This window comes from Phocoena sinus, chromosome 7 (assembly GCF_008692025.1).
Source record: "Phocoena sinus isolate mPhoSin1 chromosome 7, mPhoSin1.pri, whole genome shotgun sequence".
Classification (NCBI taxonomy): domain Eukaryota; kingdom Metazoa; phylum Chordata; class Mammalia; order Artiodactyla; family Phocoenidae; genus Phocoena; species Phocoena sinus.
The window spans coordinates 33,268,473-33,289,997 of NC_045769.1; the positions used below are offsets into that span (position 1 = coordinate 33,268,473).

A 21,525-nucleotide genomic window follows, 5' to 3' on the forward strand; every position below is an offset into this window, starting at 1 on the left:
ACAAAGATCAGGTGCTTTCAGTTCAAGAGCAAGTTAAGGAGGTAGCAAGGAAGTAACAACTGACAATATTTTATATCCTGCTACCTAACACAAACACAAATTCATTTTTCTATCTGTGAAAAAGAACATACTAAAGTTATTTCAAGCTAGAAATGTCTGAAAAGAAAGAAATTTGAATTTGAGGCAATATTCATAAAAGTACACAGAAAAAGATTCAAGAAGAACAGACTTTATTTTTAACATAAAACTTCTATTTTCTTGTGAGGCAGCAACAAGTGTTCAGGTATAGGGAATACATAAGTACACAGTAACAATATTTATCACCATTGGAAATGCTGTTTTTTGGGAGAATTTTGTTAGAAAAACGAAACTTTAAAAATTGCATTTTAAAAAGATTTACACAGCTTCAACAGAGATGAAAAATAAAGACTTTTAAAAAACATAAATTATATTCTTCAACAGGATTGTATAGACAAAATATTGTTCAGGGCTGCTCTGCTTATCATTAATGTAGGCAGAGTAAAACATAAACCTTAAAGTGCGAAGTTAAGTGTTTTAGCTTTCTTAATGCAAATTCAGCACGTCCACTGGTCTGGTCTTGAGACACTGAAATTCTAAGCATTAAGGAATGAATCTTTAGAATAGTAAATTCAGTAGTGGCAATTTTTCTCTTATTTCCTTTAACAAAAGAAAACTCTGACAACCCACTCTTAATCTTGGACATACAGAAAGCTATAAATTCTGCTATTTTTTAAATACCTTCTTCCAGTAAAAGCCAACCATTAAAAAGAAAGAAAGAAAGAAAAAAAAAAAGGCTTCCTTGTTGCCAGTTATTCCACAGTTAACAATAGCACCTTCTAAAACTCTGATTTGGCTTGTCACAAATATAAGAAATATTTAAAACAATATGAAGACTCTAGTTAAAAAATAATTTTGGCATCCATGCTCACCATATTAATCAAAGAAGCAAAACAGGTATTTTTAAAACATAACTGCTCACAAAAGCCATGACAAGTAATATAGACTTGGTAATGATCAGAAACCGTAAATTCATGTTATCACCGCAATGAAAAAACCGTTTAAGGGTAAAAATAACACTGACAAAGTTTATAACCAGAGAATAGCTTTCTTTTGCTGAAATATACAAGCCACCTATTTCTTTCTTTTACCGCAATGGAAGTAAATTTATTTCGTTTTTAAAAATTTAAATTATATTCCCATTGAAGCTATTCTAATTTATTTACCTTCTGTACAGTTTTCTACAGAATAACAAGATAGTTATGGAATGTAATTTTAGAAAACAATATTATGCATTCTATTGAGAGTAGACCCATTTTTTTAAAAAAGTCAACCACCTGTGAACCAAGGTTACATAAAAGCCGAGTAGACTGTGACCAATATTTTTGCAAGACTGCATAAAGCTCAGATACTTAAAAATTAGCCCTTTGGCACTGGCAGTTAAGAGTTTTTTATACCTTGTACCTTCCCCCCCTCCTCAAATCTCAGGCTCTATTTCTCCCAAACATGAGGACTATGTTTAGTTGCCATATAATTCATTTACCTGCAAATTCACATTCTCCTTACAACCAAACATTAAAAGTTCCACCTCTAAGACCGTAAATAATACTATCTTAAACTTGTTCTCCCATTCTGATTGTAAATTAGTTTAAGGATATATGAAACTCTACAGAAAGATGTGAGTTAGATAAACATGCACAACAGAGTAAGAAGAAAAACTGTTTACAAAGTGGCATTCTACTTGTGAAACACCCTTGTGACATGTACAGATGGAGAGGGAAGTAAATGTAAGGCAAGGAAAAGAACACAGATTTAACAGAATTCAGGTAATCCAAAAACTGATTTTGGATTTTTTTGAAACCTTATTTTTTAACTTCCTGCCATCGATACCAACTCACCCGATGTCAGCTTTACCTTTCTTTTGTACTTCTGACAGAGCAGTTCTCAGTGGTGAAATGGTAAATAGAGGCAAAGAATCAGTAGGTTCTCAAAGAACCTAGTGACCAGAACATTTAGACTTTGAATAACTTAGCTTTTCCTGATTTAGAAGCCACAATGTACTAATTTCAGGAAAATTAGTTTTGGACAGAAAGGGTACCAAAATTCATCGATGCCACCAACTGAAACCTGACAGACTTATTCAAATGTTTGAGTTTATCTAATTTGCCTAAATACATCTCTGTTTTCAACTTAACAGGGCAAAATTTTTAATTACTTCGATGTTTTAAAGGTACATGAGTATAAGAAGTCCTTTCAGAAGATTTATTGCTACCACTAGCTGTTCTTTGATGGGATATATCTGGACATACTGACATATTAACCTTCTAAACTATATCCCTTTTACAAGTATTTGTTTTCTCCCTATAATATGTATAGGAACATTAAATTATTGCATCATAAGGTAGTTTGTGAAGATCTTAGAAGGATGCTTTCTATCAACAGTTTACTATAACTTTTTAAAAAGAGCTGCTCCTCAATTTCACTACCACATACCCAGACATGAAATACTGCTGTCATGTAATACTGGCAGTGATTGTATTAGGATGAGCCTAAATCCAAAACCATGTGGATTCTTCAAAGGTTCCTGTTCTTTATGCTCCAAAGCTCTCCTTGCCTGTTTTCCCCACCGTGTGGAATGCTGGAGGGAAAACTAGCAAAACCTATAGGCAACATATCTCAGTGCCAACCACCATAAAGGAAACGTCAGTCGCAAGACTGTGACTAAGGATTGCTATTCAACGGATTACACTCCTGGCAAACTACTAACCCTGACCAAATCCACAAGACAACAACATCACAAAAGCAAAGGAGGAAATCCATGCACAGCCATTTTAGGATCTCGTGGGGCTATGATACAGTGACGGTTAAAGGTAGAACGACACCTGTGGGAAAGAAAGGAGATCATGTGATAAATATTGAGCAGAAAACCCAAGGGGCTCCTTACTCCTAGCTAGCAGTCGACACTGGGTAGTTAGTTTCCTTTTGGCTCACTGACTTTTAAACCAAGTTCCAATGATGGGTGAGAACATATGAAAGCACTTGTCTCCAGATTATAATTTTTCTGACCACATGGTGAAATGTGTACAGGAGTAGTGAGGAAAAGAGCAGTTTTACAAGTATTTCACCCAAAGCACAAACATCTGACATCAAAAAACATAAATCACATAATGTACTAATATTGCTTTTTTATCTCTTTTATATATACTTGTTCAATGCATTTACCTATCAATTCTTGTTTGGGAGAAGAACACAGTCATGAGATTAAGATTGCTAGGAAAATGTCAACAATCCCTTTGGTCCCAAAGCTGAAAACAGCTGAGAAAAGCACACATCTAGAAAGGGAAGCAAGAAACAGAGGCCAAAGAATCGTCTGAACATCCTGTTTGCTATGTCTTCAGAAAACGTAACATTGGTGTTATAAAATCGTCATTTTCATACAAAAGATGGTTCTTGCAGCATCATTCACGTCTCCCTTCAAGAATCATGTTTGCAGGGATCAGTTTTTTATTTGTTTTTTTCAAAGAAGTCTAATTTGAAAGCAAAAAACAATGTGATATCAGCCCTCCAGAAGGAAAGAATGAAACCTTTTTCTTCTTTCAACCGGTGCTTTAAGAAAAAGCAGGCTAAGCACTGAGGGCTGGCCTTCAGGAGTGAGCAGAGCCATCAGAGGGGCTGCTTTCTTCCAGAAGCCGCGCTGTGACACGTCAGCGTGGAAATGCTGGAGCACGACACAGCCAACTGGGAGCGCACGATGCCATCGCTGCCAAGGGATCGAGGAGATTCTCAGTTGACCAGAACAGTGGCCTCACAGCGCTGGGGCCTATCCTTCAGCTTCCTCAATGGGTTCTGGTGGTGGGAGGAGAGAGGCTGGTGGCGGGACTGTACTCGTTCCTCGAGAGACTCGGTCTTGCTCTGTGTTTGTAGACAGGGAGGCCACAGCAATAGGCTGCAGAAGAGTGGTTGTCATGCCAGTGGTGACTGTCAGACTGTGGCCAGAGCCCTTGAGGGTAAGATCTGGTGTGGGGAGGAGTGGTTTAAGGATGCTGACGAGGCAGAAAGCAGAGCCGCTTTTAGGAATGAAATTCACCTTGTTTTTGTCAGGGCAGTAAAAGGCCGGGATTTCGTGAAGTTGTTTTGGCCTAGACATAGAATAAACAACCCAATACTTTTAAGTCACAGAACATCAGAAGTTCTTTTTTTTTTTTTTTTTAAAGTAATAACTTACAGACACAAAAAAGGAAAACAAAACTCAAGCTATGTCCAAAGCTTCAAATGCTATTGACCAAGGACACATGATTCAAATTATTTATCTCAGAATGCTGTAAGGACACCAGATTTTGTTGCTGCTTTCAGTTCCCTGGCGAGCCCTGGGCACCTAGGATGCTCAGACATCTAAGTGAAGATCTAAGATAGCCAATTTGAATAAAGAATTTCCTAAAGCAAAAGATATTCTATCTGTTTAAAGACAAAAATATGTTCCACTATGATTTTTCCAAAGTCTGCACTATTTTGAAGGGAAAAGGCAAGGAAATTAATGACGTACATTGTCTATCTTTTACTGAGTTCCACCACTGCATGACTAAACTTCGGTGGGCATGAGTTCTCCAAGTGCACTTAAAAATCTCTTTGAGGGGGGGACCTTGAAGATGGCGGAAGAGTAAGACGCGGAGATCGCCTTCCTCCCCACGGATACACCAGAAATACATCCACACGTGGAACAACTCCTACAGAACTCCTACTGAAGGCTGGCAGAAGACCTCAGACCTCCCAAAAGGCAAGAAACTCCCCACGTAACTGGGTAGGGCAAAAGAAAAAACAGAGACAAAAGAATAAGGACGGCACCTGCACCAGTGGGAGGGAGCTGTGAAGGAGGAAAAGTTTCCACACACTAGGAAGCCCCTCCGCGGGCGGAGACTGCGGGAGGCAGAGGGGGGAGTTTCGGGACCGCGGAGTAGTGCACAGCGACGGGTGCGGAGGGCAAAGCGGGGAGATTCCTGCACAGACGATCGGTGCCGACCGGCACTCACCAGCCCGAGTGGCTTGTCTGCTCACCCGCCGGGGCGGGCAGGGCTGCGAGCTGAGGCTAAGGTTTTGGTTTTGGACGGAGCTCAGGGAGAGGACTGGGGTTGGCGGCTTGAACATAGCCTGAAGGGGTTAGTGCACCACGACTAGCCGGGAGGGAGTTCGGGGAAAAGCCTGCACCGGCCGAAGAGGCAAGAGACTTTTTCTTCCCTCTTTGTCTCCTGGTGCGCGAGGAGAGGGGTCTAAGAGCGCTGCTTAAAGGAACTCCAGAGACGGGCGCGAGCCGCGGCTAAAAGCGCGAACCCCAGAGACGGGCGCGAGCCGCGGCTGAGGGCGCGAGCCCCCGAGACGGGCGCGAGCCGCGGCTGAAAGCGCAAACCCCAGAGACGGGCGCGAGCCGCGGCTGAGGGCGCGAGCCCCCGAGACGGGCGCGAGCCGCGGCTGAAAGCGCAAACCCCAGAGACGGGCGCGAGCCGCGGCTAAAACCGCGGACCCCAGAGACGGGCGGGAGACGCTAAGGCTGCTGCTGCCGCCACCAAGGGGCCTGTGTGCGAGCACAGGTCACTCTCCACACCCCTCTTCCGCGGAGCCTGTGCAGCCCGCCACTGCCAGGTTCCCGGGATCCAGGGACAACTTCCCCGGGACAGCGCACGGCGGGCCTCAGGCTGGTGCAACGTCACGCCGGCCTCTGCCGCAACGTCACGCTGCCTCTGCCGCCGCAGGCCGGCCCCGCACGCAGTGCCCCTCCTTCCCCCATCCCCCAACCCCCGGCCTGAGTGAGCCGGAGGCCCCGAATCAGCGGCTCCTTTAACCCCGTCCTGTCTGAGCGAAAAAACAGACGCCCTCCAGCGACCTACACGCAGAGGCAGGGCCAAATCCAAAGCTGAGCTCCTGTGAGCTGTGAAAACAAAGAAGAGAAAGGGAAATCTCTCCCAGCAGCCACAGAAGCAGCGGATTAAAGCTCCACAATCAACTTGATATACCCTGCATCTGTGGAATACCTGAATAGACAAGGAATGATCCCAAATTGAAGAGGTGGAATTTAGGAGCGAAATCTATGATTTTTTTCCCTTTTTCTCTTTTTGTGAAGGTGTACGTGTATGCTCCTGTGTGACATCTAGTCTGTATACTCTAGCTTCCACCATTTGTCCTAGGGCTCTATCCGTCCATGACTTTTTTTTAAAAAATTCTTTTTCTTAATAATTAAGTTTAATTGTAATAACTTTATTATACTTTACCTTCGTTCTTTCTTTCCTTCCTTCCCTCCCTCCTTTAGACAACGAATCACCCCAAATTGAGGAGATGGTCTCAGGGAGCAGGATTTATGATTTTCCCCCCTTTACCTCTTTTTGTGAAGGTGTATGTGTATGCTTCTGTGTAAGATTTTCTCTGTATAGCTTTGCTTCCAACATTTGTCCTAAGGTTCTATCCGTCCCTTTTTTTTTTTCTAAATATTTTTTAATTCAATAACTATATTATACTTTATTTTATTTTTACTGTATCATCTTTCTTTCTGTCTTTTTTTCCTTCTTTCCCTCCTTCCTTCCTTCCTTCCTCCCTCCCTCCCTCCCTCCCTCCTTTCTTTCCTTCTTTGCTTCTTTCTTCCTTCCTTCCTTTCCTCCTTTCCTTCTTTCTTTCCTCATACTTCTACTAATTCTCTCTACTTTTTCTCCCTTTTATTCTGAGCCGTGTGGATGAAAGGCTCTTGGTGCTCCAGCCAGGAGTCAGGGCTCTGCCTCTGAGGTAGGAGAGCCAACTTCAGGTCACTGGTCAACAAGAGACCTCCCAGCTCCACATAATATTAAACAGCGGAAATCTCCCAGAGACCTCCATCTTAACACCAGCACCCAGCTTCACTCAACGACCAGCAAGCCACAGTGCTGGACAACCTATGCCAAACAACTAGCAAAACAGGAACACAACCCCACCCATTAGCAGAGAGGCTGCCTAAAATCATAATAAGGCCACAGACACCCCAAAACACACCACCAGACGTGAACCTGCCCACTAGAGAGACAAGATCCAGCCTCATCCAGCACAACACAGGCACTAGTCCCCTCCACCAGGAAGCCTACACAACCCACTGAAACAACCTTAGCCACTGGAGACAGACATCAAAAACAACGGGAACTACGAACCTGCAGCCTGCAAAAAGGAGACCCCAAACACAGTAAGATAAGCAAAATGAGAAGACAGAAAAACACACAGCAGATGAAGGAGCAAGATAAAAACCCACCAGACCTAACAAATGAAGAGGAAATAGGCAATCTACCTGAAAAAGAATTCAGAATAATGATAGTAAGGATGATCCGAAATCTTGGAAGTAGAATGGACAAAATGCAAGAAACAGTTAACAAGGACCTACAAGAACTAAAGATGAAACAAGCAACGATGAACAATGCAATAAATGAAATTAAAATCACTCTAGATAGGATCAATAGCAGAATAACTGAGGCAGAAGAACGGATAAGTGACCTGGAAGATAAAGTAGTGGAAATAACTACTGCAGAGCAGAATAAAGAAAAAAGAATGAAAAGAACTGAGGACAGTCTCAGAGACCTCTGGGACAACATGAAACGCACCAACATTCGAATTATAGGGGTTCCAGAAGAAGAAGAAAGAAAGAAAGGGACTGAGAAAATATTTGAAGAGATTATAGTTGAAAACTTCCCTAATATGGGAAAGGAAATAGTTAATCAAGTCCAGGAAGCACAGAGGGTCCCATACAGGATAAATACAAGGAGAAACACGCCAAGACACATATTAATCAAACTGTCAAAAATTAAATACAAAGAAAGCATATTAAAAGCAGCAAGGGAAAAACAACAAATAACACACAAGGGAATCCCCATAAGGTTAACAGCTGATCTCTCAGCAGAAACCCTACAAGCCAGAAGGGAGTGGCAGGACATACTGAAAGTGATGAAGGAGAATAGCCTGAAACCAAGACTACTCTACCCAGCAAGGATCTCATTCACATTCGATGGAGAAATTAAAACCTTTACAGACAAGCAAAAGCTGAGAGAGTTCAGCACCACCAAACCAGCTTTACAACAAATGCTAAAGGAACTTCTCTAGACACGAAACACAAGAGAAGGAAATGACCTATAGTAGCGAACCCAAAACAATATATAAAATGGAAATAGGAACATACATATCAATAATTACCTTAAATGTAAATGGACTAAATGCTCCCACCAAAAGACACAGATTGGCTGAATGGATACAAAAACAAGACCCTTATATATGCTGTCTACAAGAGACCCACTTCAGAACTAGAGACACATACAGACTGAAAGTAAGGGGATGGAAAAAGATATTCCATGCAAATGGAAACCAAAAGAAAGCTGGAGTAGCAATTCTCATATCAGACAAAATAGACTTTAAAATAAGGACTATTAAAAGGGACAAAGAAGGACACTACATAATGATCAAGGGATCGATCCAAGAAGAAGATATAACAATTGTAAATATTTATGCACCCAACATAGGAGCACCTCAATACATAAGGCAAATACTAACAACCATAAAAGGGGAGATCAACAGTAACACATTCATAGTAGGGGACTTTAACACCCCACTTTCACCCATGGAGAGATCATCCAAAATGAAAATAAATAAGGAAACACAAGCTTTAAATGATACATTAAACAAGATGGACTTAGTTGATGTTTATAGGACACTCCATCCAAAAACAACAGAATACACATTTTTCTCAAGTGCTCATGGAACATTCTCCAGGATAGATCATATCTTGGGTCACAAATCAAGCCTTGGTAAATTTAAGAAAACTGAAATTGTATCAAGTATCTTTTCCGACCACAACGCCATGAGACTAGATATCAATTACAGGAAAAGATCTGTAAAAAATACAAACACATGGAGGCTAAACAATACACTACTTAATAATGAAGTGATCACTGAAGAAATCAAAGAGGAAATAAAAAAATACCTAGAAACAAATGACAATGGAGACACAACGACCCAAAACCTATGGGATGCAGCAAAAGCAGTTCTAAGGGGGAAGTTTATAGCAATACAAGCCCACCTTAAGAAGCAGGAAACATCTCGAATAAACAACCTAACCTTGCACCTCAAGCAATTAGAGAAAGAAGAACAAAAAAACCCCAAAGCTAGCAGAAGGAAAGAAATCATAAAAATCAGATCAGAAATAAATGAAAAAGAAATGAAGGAAACAAGAGCAAAGATCAATAAAACTAAAAGCTGGTTCTTTGAGAAGATAAACAAAATAGATAAACCACTAGCCAGACTCATCAAGAAAAAAAGGGAGAAGACTCAAATCAATAGAATTAGAAATGAAAAAGGAGAAGTAACAACTGACACTGCAGAAATAAAAAAAATCATGAGAGATTACTACAAGCAACTCTATGCCAATAAAATGGACAATCTGGAAGAAATGGACAAATTCTTAGAAATGCACAACCTGCCAAGACTGAATCAGGAAGAAATAGAAAATATGAACAGACCAATCACAAGCACTGAAATTGAAACTGTGATTAAAAACCTTCCAACAAACAAAAGCCCAGGACCAGATGGCTTCACAGGTGAATTCTATCAAACGTTTAGAGAAGAGCTAACACCTATCCTTCTCAAACTCTTCCAAAATATAGCAGAGGGAGGAACACTCCCAAATTCCTTCTACGAAGCCACCATCACCTTGATACCAAAACCAGACAAGGATGTCACAAAGAAAGAAAACTACAGGCCAATATCACTGATGAACATAGATGCAAAAATCCTCAACAAAATACTAGCAAACAGAATCCAACAGCACATTAAAAGGATCATACACCATGATCAAGTGGGGTTTATTCCAGGAATGCAAGGATTCTTCAATATACGCAAATCTATCAATGTGATAAACTATATTAACAAATTGAAGGAGAAAAACCATATGATCATCTCAATAGATGCAGAGAAAGCTTTCGACAAAATTCAACACCCATTTATGATAAAAACCCTCCAGAAAGTAGGCATAGAGGGAACTTTCCTAAACATAATAAAAGCCATATATGACAAGCCCACAGCAAACATCATCCTCAATGGTGAAAAACTGAAAGCATTTCCACTAAGATCAGGAACAAGACAAGGTTGCCCACTCTCACCACTCTTATTCAACATAGTTTTGGAAGTTTTAGCCACAGCAATCAGAGAAGAAAAGGAAATAAAAGGAATGCAAATCGGAAAAGAAGAAGTAAAGCTGTCACTGTTTGCAGATGACATGATACTATACATAGAGAATCCTAAAGATGCTACCAGAAAACTACTAGAGCTAATCAATGAATTTGGTAAAGTAGCAGGATACAAAATTAATGCACAGAAATCTCTGGCATTCCTATATACTAATGATGAAAAATCTGAAAGTGAAATCAAGAAAACACTCCCATTTACCATTGCAACAAAAAGAATAAAATATCTAGGAATAAACCTACCTAAGGATACGAAAGACCTGTATGCAGAAAATTATAAGACACTGATGAAAGAAATTAAAGATGATACAAATAGATGGAGAGATATACCATGTTCTTGGATGGGAAGAATCAACATTGTGAAAATGACTCTACTACCCAAAGCAATCTACAGATTCAATGCAATCCCTAGCAAACTACCACTGGCATTTTTCACAGAACTAGAACAAAAAATTTCGCAATTTGTATGGAAACACAAAAGACCCCGAATAGCCAAAGCAATCTTTAGAACGAAAAAAGGAGCTGGAGGAATAAGGCTCCCTGACTTCAGACTATATTACAAAGCAACAGTAATCAAGACAGTATGGTACTGGCACAAAAACAGAAAGACAGATCAGTGGAACAGGATAGAAAGCCCAGAGATAAACCCACGCACATATGGACACCTTATCTTTGATAAAGGAGGCAGGAATGTACAGTGGAGAAAGGACAGCCTCTTCAATAAATGGTGCTGGGAAAACTGGACAGGTACATGTAAAAGTATGAGATTAGATCACTCCCTAACACCATACACAAAAATAAGCTCAAAATGGATTAAAGACCTAAATGTAAGGCCAGAAACTATCAAACTCTTAGAAGAAAACATAGGAAGAACACTCTATGACATAAATCACAGCAAGATCCTTTCTGACCCACCTCCTAGAGTAATGGAAATAAAAACAAAAATAAACAAATGGGACCTAATGAAACTTCAAAGCTTTTGCACAGCAAAGGAAACCATAACCAAGACCAAAAGACAACCCTCAGAATGGGAGAAAACATTTGCAAATGAAGCAACTGACAAAGGATTAATCTCCAAAATTTACAAGCAGCTCATGCAGCTCAATAACAAAAAAACAAACAACCCCATCCAAAAATGGGCAGAAGACCTAAATAGACATTTCTCCAAAGAAGATATACAGAATGCCAACAAACACATGAAAGAATGCTCAACATCATTAATCATTAGAGAAATGCAAATCAAAACTACAATGAGATATCATCTCACACCAGTCAGAATGGCCATCATCAAAAAATCAAGAAACAATAAATGCTGGAGAGGGTGTGGAGAAAAGGGGACACTCTTGCACTGCTGGTGGGAATGTGAATTGGTTCAGCCACTGTGGAGAACAGTATGGAGGTTCCTTAAAAAACTACAAATAGAATTACCATATGACCCAGCAATCCCACTACTTGGCATATACCCTGAGAAAACCAAAATTCAAAGAGAGTCATGTACCAAAATGTTCATTGCAGCTCTATTTACAATAGCCAGGACATGGAAACAACCTAAGCGCCCATCATCGGATGAATGGATAAAGAAGATGTGGCACATATACACAATGGAATATTACTCAGCCTTAAAAAGAAATGAAATTGAGCTATTTGTAATGAGATGGATAGACCTAGAATCTGTCATACAGAGTGAAGTAAGTCAGAAAGAAAAAGACAAATACCGTATGCTAACACATATATATGGAATTTAAGGGAAAAAAATGTCATGAAGAACCTAGGGGTAAGATAGGAATAAAGAGGCAGACCTACTGGAGAACGGACTTAAGCATATGGGGAGGGGGAAGGGTGAGTTTTGACAGGGCGAGAGAGAGTCATGGACATATACACACTAACAAACGTAGTAAGGTAGATAGCTGGGGGGAAGCAGCCGCAAGGCACAGGGATATTAGCTCGGTGCTTTGTGACAGCCTGGAAGGGTGGGATGGGGAGAGTGGGAGGGAGGGAGACGCAAGAGGGAAGACATATGGGAACATATGTATATGTATAGCTGATTCACTTTGTTGTAAAGCAGAAACTAACACACCATTGTAAAGCAATTATACCCCAATAAAGATGTTTAAAAAAAAAAAAAAAAAAAAAAAAAAAAATCTCTTTGAAACAATTCTCTAAGTTAATAGCCATGATGGTTTTCTGAATAACGTAACATAAATGTAAAATCAAAATAAAACTAATGACAGTCCTCTGTTCTGAAAGTTTTTATTGAAGCCAAATCCTTCCCTGTCCCTAGTTGCTCCTGCAAATTAACCCAAAGAGTTGCAAAAGGATACGAGTGTTAATGGTATTCCCTGAAAATATAAAAAATTAACGTAACATGGAAGTGACACAAAATTAAAAAGAAATTCAAGTGGAAGAACCTAAATAAATCAAGATTCAGGTGGGAAAAGGTAATACGATATGACAAAGTATTGTTCTCATCTCTCCTAATGAAATGAAAAAAAAAAAAAAAAATCCAAATGTGCCAAGTCTGTACTAGATTCTGGAGACCCAAAGACAAAATGAACTACAAGGAGATAAACATGTAGTTCTTGGGAAGAGGGAGGTACTGGAGACAGACTGTATTTCAATATCATTAGTCTCCTTTCTAATCGTTAATTTGTTTTTAAAACATTATTCAGAGAAGCTACGAATTACTTCAAAGGATCCATAAGCTTTACTGGACTGCCAGAGGTGTCCATAGCACAAAAAAGCTTGAGAACTCCCGCTAGCGGGACTGACAGATGTGATAAAAATGGTTTGTAAAAGGTTTAGGGGTAGAAAAAGGGAGTGGATAACCTGTGGCACAGAGAAAGAGAGGGAGTTTGGTAGGAAGGTAGCTTCTAGAGGAAGTAACATCTGAACTGGGTTTGAAAGAATGAATAAACAACAGACCTGGGGAGTAGGTGCAAAAAAAAAAAAAAGTTCCAAGTACAACGTTTTTGGGTGGGCATATTTTGCTTTGGGTGGGTATATTTTATTGATTAATAGTGAATACTACCCATGGATAGCTTTGGCAAGTATAATAATTTAAAAAGAAAAAAATTACATTGTTTAAATTTGTTTTTCTTGTGTATTGTTCTTTCTTGGATACAATGGAAACTTAATACTTGAGTACATCTAGGGCCACACGTGTATTTGGATATATTATGATAAGAAGAGCACACACTCCTCTGTTTTTACTGACAGCATGGATTTCAATTCCTTAAGGAAGATAGGAAGTTGAGATTATGTTTCTTGGTTTTTTGTTTTGTTTTTTTTTTTTTGCGGTACGCAGGCCTCTCACTGTTGTGGCCTCTCCCATTGCGGAGCGCAGGCTCTGGATGCACAGGCTCAGCGGCCATGGCTCACAGGCCCAGCCCCTCCGCGGCATGTGGGAGCTTCCCAGACCAGGGCACGAACCCGTGTCCCCTGAATCAGCAGGCGGACTCCCAACCACTGCTCCACCAGGGAAGCCCCATGTTTCTTTTTCTTTTAAATAAATTTATTTATTCATTTATTTATTTTTGGCTGTGTTGGGTCTGTTGCTGAGCACGGGCTTCTCACTGCGGTGGCTTCTGTTGCAGAGCACAGGCTCTAGGCGCGCAGGCTTCAGTAGTTGTGGCACATGGGCTCAGTAGTTGTGGCTCGTGGGCTCTAGAGCGCTGGCTCAGTAGTTGTGGCGCACAGGCTTAGCTGCTCTGCGGCACATGGGATCTTCCTGGACCAGGGCTTGAACCCGTGTCCCCTGCACTGGCAGGGGGATTCTTAACCACTGTGCCACCAGGGAAGTCCGAGATTATGTTTCTATAATTAAATAATGCTTGTATTTTCTTTTGAAGAATTATATTCTTCAATTATATTCAATTATATTCTTCATTCTTATATTAGGAAAAAAAGGGCTAATCAATTTTTATACCCTCCTCCAAATGAGGCCTAGATTTTTAACTAATTTATTTATTGTTTGAGGTTATCTTATTAAAAAGATAAAACTGTCTTAAAAATCACTTAAGACACATGGCTGCTAATGGATCTTGAAGATGAAACCACACATTTCTGAGATACAAACTTCTGACTTGGACATTTTTTAATGACAGAATCTAAAATCAGTTTAACTTCCTTTCTGCTTTTACAAAAACAGACTTATGACAGATCTCACACAAAATAACGTAAACAATAACAACTTGTCTAACTGGCACCCAGATCAAGAAACAGAACCCTAACAGTAAAAAAGAAAAAAAAAGAAGCATCACCACCCCTCCTCCAGTCATGACCCCAACCCACCAAAAGGAATCATTTTTCACTCCATTTAACTTCGAGGAGCAGATTCCCCAAGAAACTCGTTACCCACCCCTGGGGTGTATGACCAGTATTATACTTATGCTACTAGAAACTGCAGGTACTAATACTACTTCAAAGTTTTCTTCAATTTAAGAACCATACATATCAAAAAACCAAAACACACATACACACACGTGTACACAGAAACCCTCAGAACTAGTTTAAATATTTTACTTTTTCCTTAAGAAGTTATTCCGAAAGGATTGTATCTCAAAATAAACATAACTGCTTGCTAGCTGACTTTCTGAGAAACAGATGGTCAGGATGGATAATTATTATAGGTATTTTCATACTGATGTGAGGAATTCTTTGGTATTTTTTTAAAGGCTTATGTATTTTCTTTTTAAATTCAGGAATAAATTAGTAGCTAAGAAATGGTGATTCCAAATTACTTAAAATGGGAGGGATGGAAAGAAAGGAAGAAAAGAAGGGGTTATGTCATATTTTTAAAAAAATCTCTACACTGAAAAGAAGCCAAAATATCTAGGAATCTAAGGTAACTAAGGTCAAGGAGTTCATTAATTGGGATCAGGAAACAGCATATGTGACTTCATTAAAAAGGACTTGCTGGGACTTCCCTGGTGGTCCAGTGGTAAAGAATCCGCCTTCCAATGCAGGGGACGCGGGTTCAATCCCTGATCAGGGAACTAAGATCCCACATGCCGTGGGGCAACTAAGCCCATGTGCCTCAAACTACTGAGCCTGCGTGCTCTGGAGCCCCCACTCCACAACTAGAAACAAGCCCTTGTGCCACAATGAAAGATCCCACATGCCACAATGAAGATCCCACATGCTACAACTAAGACCCAACGCAGCCAAAAATAAATTAAATTAAATAAAAGACTATGCCTCTGGTGCCATATTAGCTATAAAAAAAAAAAAGGACTTGCTAAGTGCAACTGGCATGGCTATGGTCTGTGCTGTATAAAAAAAAAAAAAAAAAAAAAAAAAAAAGAAATGCAAAATCTGGTCTTGCCCTTTCTGGGCCCAAATCCAACTACCTGTTTTCTTTCAGGTAAATAAACATACATTTCTAAAAACCAGAGATCAACCTCTCACTGACTCCAACCCCTGGTTCAGAGTTATTATCTTTAAACCAAAATTAAGACTTGGAGAGAAAAGTATACTTTAAAGAATGATTAAGATAAAATTTAAAAATTAGGACCAGGGGCTTCCCTGGTGGCGCAGTGGTTGAGAATCTGCTTGCTGATGCAGGGGACACGAGTTCGTGCCCCGGTCCGGGAAGATCCCACATGCCGCGGAGCAGCTGGGCCCGTAAGCCATGGCCGCTGAGCCTGCGCTCTGCAATGGGAGAGGCCACAACAGTGAGAGGCCTGCGTACAGCAAAAAAAAAAAAAAAATTAGGACCAATAATCTACCTTTGCTTTAATGCTAGTGCATCCAGTTTTGCTCTAATTATGACATAACTGGGGCAAAAAGAAACCAATTTTTTAGACTTTGAGTAACTTGTTTTACTGATAGGTTAAAATTACCTCTAAGAAATCCACTATTGGGTTACCGCTGTTAATTTCTTTTTGGAATATAATTAAGATATTTAAAAATGAATAGATCTCCATGTGCTACACATCCTTTATATCAGTAAAATTTATAATAAACTATGTGCATTTAAAAAAGACTAGGTTTACCTTCTAATAACAGATGGATGTGCCATAAAACATTTTATATGTCAGGGTTTACCTTATGTTTCTTTGATCTATCTATCCCTCCACACACACACCACATCCTTTCTTCCTTCCCTTTAGAAACAAATAACATAGTTGTATGTATATAGTTCAGTTATTGAGAAATTTTCCAAATGTAACAGTCTAAGGCAGATACCACAGGACACCAACCCACACAACCAATATTCACTCAAAGTCATTTACACAGAAATTCAAACTGCTTTTTAAGTCCATCAGCCATTTCTCTGCACTTAGGCACATCTGAATTACCAATACGTCAATCAAAGATTTCAACTCCATAAGGTTCCATGTGAACCATTGATTTTTACTTAAAAGAATGACTCCATTTCTTAAGAACTCTCATGAAAAGGTCTAAGCCAGCATTTTCAAGTCAAGCATAAAAATCCTATGAGGTTTGTTAAAGATGCATAATCTAGGTCCTACCTACATCCATATTTTTACTCATTAGGCCTGGGATGGGACCTCAGAATCTAGAGTTTTAACTAATAACCCAGATGATTATGATGCAGGGAGTCTATGCACGTGGAGAAATACTGCTTAAACTCTCTGGCACCAGTCAAGTTTTTAGACTTACATGGTGAAAAAAATAAGCAGTTGCTAAAATGGAGTTTTCAATTACTGTCACAAAAGCAGATAGGAGACTGACAGCTGGGATCTCCTAGTAGAGGAGGTGAAGGGATTAAAAAACAATGCTCTTTGTGTGGCAAAATTACTCAGAATTTAGATTAAAGGAAGCACTGACAGAGGGGGAACAGAGAGGAACAAAAGGATGCCATATTTCAAAATGATTCTAAGATGTTCATGATGGAAGAAAAAGATACATTATGTGATTCAGACAAGGCTGGACAATCTCCACATTGTAGTTTTGGTTTCATAGTGAGAAAAAGCCAGAGGATGGCTTTCAGACTTGCAGCGATAGTGAGACTGGAAGGTGAGGTTTATATAAGTACCATCATCCTCTCCTCAAATAATGTTCATCAGCTAATTTGCTCAGTTTCATACATACCTGCAACCCTGTAGCCACCACTTCCAAAGCAAGGGGCCATAGCTACTGAAAACACAAAGTTGCAATACTTGCTGAGCAGACTCTGAGTCTAAAACTATGAGTACCTGACTAGAGTACTAGCCAACAGAAATATATGAGCACAGAAGATCGCATACCAAGGGTACCAGACACCGTTTAAAATTCTGCTTCTTCCGTGATCTTCATCACAGGAACATGTTTCTGCAAAGTAATAGGATTCTCTTCCCCACGTTGGCAGGAAAATATTTTTTTTAACTGTTTAGAGAACTGGAGACTATAAGTAGTTAAAAACTAGAGGGAATTTGATCCTTGAAAGAAGGAAACCCACCCTGCGTTGAGATCCATGGTTTACCTTGAATAAATACAATGCTAAATTCAATGTGTGGAGCTGATTGTTTACAGGTTCAAAACTAACCATGGGTGATACGTTGGGGACAACTGAGGAAACGTGAATAACAACCGGATATTAGTTCATATTAAGCATAACTGTAATTTTCTTTGGTATGACAATGGTATTGTGGTTATGTAGGAGTGGTTACTTTTACCATGGTTACTTTTAGGAAATGAATATTAAACTGCATTTGAGGTTAAATGTCATGTCTGCAACGTACTTTCAAACAGTTCAGCAAAAACTAAGCAAAATGTTAACTATAGGATCTAGTGGTGGATCTATGGGTGATCACTGTACTGTTCTTCAGCCTATTTGAAAATTCTCATAATAAAAGTTTTTTGGGGGGGAGGGATGATGGGGGATACTTACGAGCATTCCTCAAAGACTTTGACCCTCTCACAGCCCTCAGGAGGTTCCCTTTTGAACATGTAACTGTTGTTAGGTTTTGGTGAGGTTGCATATTTGGGCAAAGGAGAGTTGTTCCCATTATCTGCAAGAAACGACATGCTGGATTACTGAGAAACACTAGCACATACGTGCGGAGTCATACTGTATTGGATCGTTCTTGGCCTCCCCCTACACCATGAACAACTTGAGGGTAAGGAATAGTGCTTCATTCACCCACATCACCCCACTACCTAACACAATTGCTGGTAAAGAGGAGATAATGTTTGTTAAATAAATGCATAAACAAGTAAGAGATTTTTATTTTTCTTCTACTTACCATCACCACAGCCTAGGTAGGTTATTATTTAACCTACCATCACTTACTCCTCAGCACTGAACACTGCCATATTTCTATTCTGTACACAGCATATTGGGCTCAAATGCCACTTCCATTCTTCCCAGGACAAGTAATTGAAATGGTTCTTCACTGGTTGTGTATCATTCACTCTTGGTCTGCCCCTCAGAATCGCTCTATTTGATTCCTCTGTCCCTCTGGCCACAGTCTCTGCTGCAGGTGGTCAGATCCATATGCACACTATATGCCGAAGACTTTCTTTTGCCTACAAACTTCTCTATACCTAAGAGGTCCTTCTCCATACATTTTCCCAAACCTCCTTCAAAGTCTGGCTCAAAGTTTTTGAAATCTTTCTAAATTAACCCTACCAAAGGGAACACTTCTTGACTCTGGTATTCCCGTCCAGTGCTGATGTCCTCAGTTTCTATTATATTAACTTGAAATTCTAGACATGTTCCCTAAGTGTCCTAAATGTAGAGTCTGACTGTGCCAACTAAACTACAATTCCTTGCTGGCAATATAGCACTGTAGCCCTTTCTCATAAAAGAAATCAGAGGAGCTAACCAGTCGCTAGTCTCCTAAAGTCAAATACAGCAGGACATAAAACTTATGGAGTTCCTATATGTTATTGAAGTAAAAGTAGAAAGTATAGGAAATCAAGGGACAGATTACAATAGCCATGGTTTAGTTTGTGAGGAGAGGGGTACATCTGATTGAGTGCTAAGTACCAGGGGCTGCATTCACTATCCCCGTTTTTTTTTTTTTTTTTTGCGGTACGCGGGCCTCTCACTGTTGTGGCCTCTCCCGTTGCGGAGCACAGGCTCCGGACACGCAGGCTCAGCGGCCATGGCTCACTGGCCCAGCCGCTCCGCGGCATGTGGGACCTTCCCGAACCGGGACACAAACCCGTGTCCCCTGCATCGGCAGGCGGACTCTCAACCACTGCGCCACCAGGGGAGCCCTCACTATCCCTTATAATCTTCACAATAAGTATCAGAAGTAATTATGGCGACTCCTGACAAGAAACACATGGCCCAATCAAAGGATTTAGTTCAGTGGGTGTCAAACTTCTGTGCAGGTGAATCACCTGGGGGTACCAAAAACGCCTAGTGCCTGCGTCCTGTCCCCAGGGGTTGTGATTTAATTGGTCTGGGGTGTTGGTCTGGAACAGCCATGTTTTATTTAACCTAGAAGATGACAAAAAAGGGTCCAAATAATAAAATTTTACAACTGCCCACTGTCTGAAGTGACTTCTTCAGAAAATCTTATGTCCTCTGTACTTGCTACAGTCTAAGTACTTTAGGTGATTGGCAGTAATGAACAGTTGTCATTGGACATGGAACATTTCAGGACATTCAACACATTGCAAGTAGAAAGTTCTAAATGAATGACTACTAAACTGAGCTGTAGAATGTATTTAATAATAAATATCTTATTATTGCTCTCAAGTTCATGTAATAATAACTATGATTAGGCTAAAAAAACACTGCCCTGATACAGAGAGATGAAAGACCCTATTTGTTTTAAAAGGTAAGAATATTATTAGTAACTAATATGCAAAGTGTTATGTCTCCAATTACTTTCTGAGTCGGGCAAGTGGTTTAATACTGTAATTAGCCCACCACCACCCCCTTTTACTCCAGGCTTGCCTGGAATACTCATCTTGCATTGATATAAATCAGCTTAATTCTTGTTAGAAATATCACAGGGCTTCCCTGGTGGCGCAGTGGTTGAGAGTCCACCTGCCGATGCAGGGGACACGGGTTTGTGCCCCGGTCTGGGAAGATCCCACATGCCGCGGAGCGGCTGGGCCCGTGAGCCATGGCCGCTGGGCCTGCGCGTCCAGAGACTGTGCTCCACAACGGGAGAGGCCACAACAGTGAGAGGTCCGTGTACCGCAAAAAAAAAAAAAAAGAAAAGAAATATCACAAATACAGATCCTAAAACACACTACTGTAACTTGAAGGTTTCACATTCAATTAAAAAGTAGTAAGATTGTAAAAACATGACAACTAAGGTGATAGAGAACAAATGTTTATCAGGACAAATGTTTATCTCATTTATACCAAAAAGAATGTCTCTCACTAATAAGGAACTTGTATTAGTAAGTGCAAAAAAGGAAAAAAAAAAAGGTACAAACAAAAGCCCATAACCTACCCAACTAGACCATCACCTGAGCACCACAGTAAAACCTACTGTTTTGTACTCCAATTTTTTTAAATCTATGTTTTGAACACATCTCAAAGTAATTATCTTAGTAGCCCTAAGTGTGTGTGCTCTGCTAGGAAATGAACAGAATGCATGATACAACAGGTGGTATTCACTTATCATCTGGTAGCAAACTCCTCCTGCACTGTACCTTTATCCCTGGGATCAACAAGCAGGTCATCAGCCGAACAAGGGCTCTCCTCGCTCCCCTCGTTGGAGATAGTGAGGAAGGACGTGGGGGACACAGACTGGGAGCGGCTACTGCTGTTGCTGCCCCGCTCTGCCCCGCCGGGGGTCTGCGTGTCGATGCTGCGCGTGCTGCTGCTTCTCTGCACGAGGGGCGGAGGTGCACGATGGCCGTCTGGAATATCTTGTGGCTATAAAACGTAAGTATTTTCGTCATTGATTTTGCATATAACCTATGCACATCCTCCTGTATACTTTAAATCATCTCTAGGTTTCTTATCTACCCTAATACAATGCAAATGCTATGTAAATAGTTGCTGGTGTGTGGCAAATTCAAGTTTTGGATTTTGGAACTTTTTGGAATTTTTTTTTTTTAATTTTTTGGCCATGCCGCATGGCCCGTGGGATCTTACTTCCCCGACCAGGGATTGAACCTGCGCCCCCTGCAGTAGAAGCACAAAGTCTTAACCACTAGACCGCCAGGGAAGTCCCTGTCATTGATTTTGAAATGCATCTAACGTCATCCTTCCCCTGTTGTTCCAGAAGACTCAAAAGTCAGAAACCCTCTCATCAGGCCTCGCGAGAAAGAAGCCTCTGTGTTGCTCTGTGGGGATACCCCTGTCTCATCTGTTCCCTGCTGGACACTGAGCGGCAGACAGAGCCTCTGTATTCTC

General features: G+C 40.5%; 1 protein-coding gene across 1 annotated transcript in view; it reads right to left on the minus strand.

Annotated features, from left to right (window-relative positions):
* Positions 1-209: 209 nt before the first annotated feature.
* Positions 210-21,525, minus strand: part of FAM117B (family with sequence similarity 117 member B) — a 96,922-nt gene continuing 75,606 nt past the window's right edge. The window contains exons 6-8 of the mRNA XM_032638023.1: positions 20,817-21,042; positions 18,085-18,205; positions 210-4,157 (exon numbers count right to left, since the gene is read on the minus strand). Coding sequence (XP_032493914.1) covers positions 3,839-4,157; positions 18,085-18,205; positions 20,817-21,042 — 666 coding nt within the window. The 3' untranslated portion in view covers positions 210-3,838. The remainder of the gene's footprint in view (positions 4,158-18,084; positions 18,206-20,816; positions 21,043-21,525) is intronic.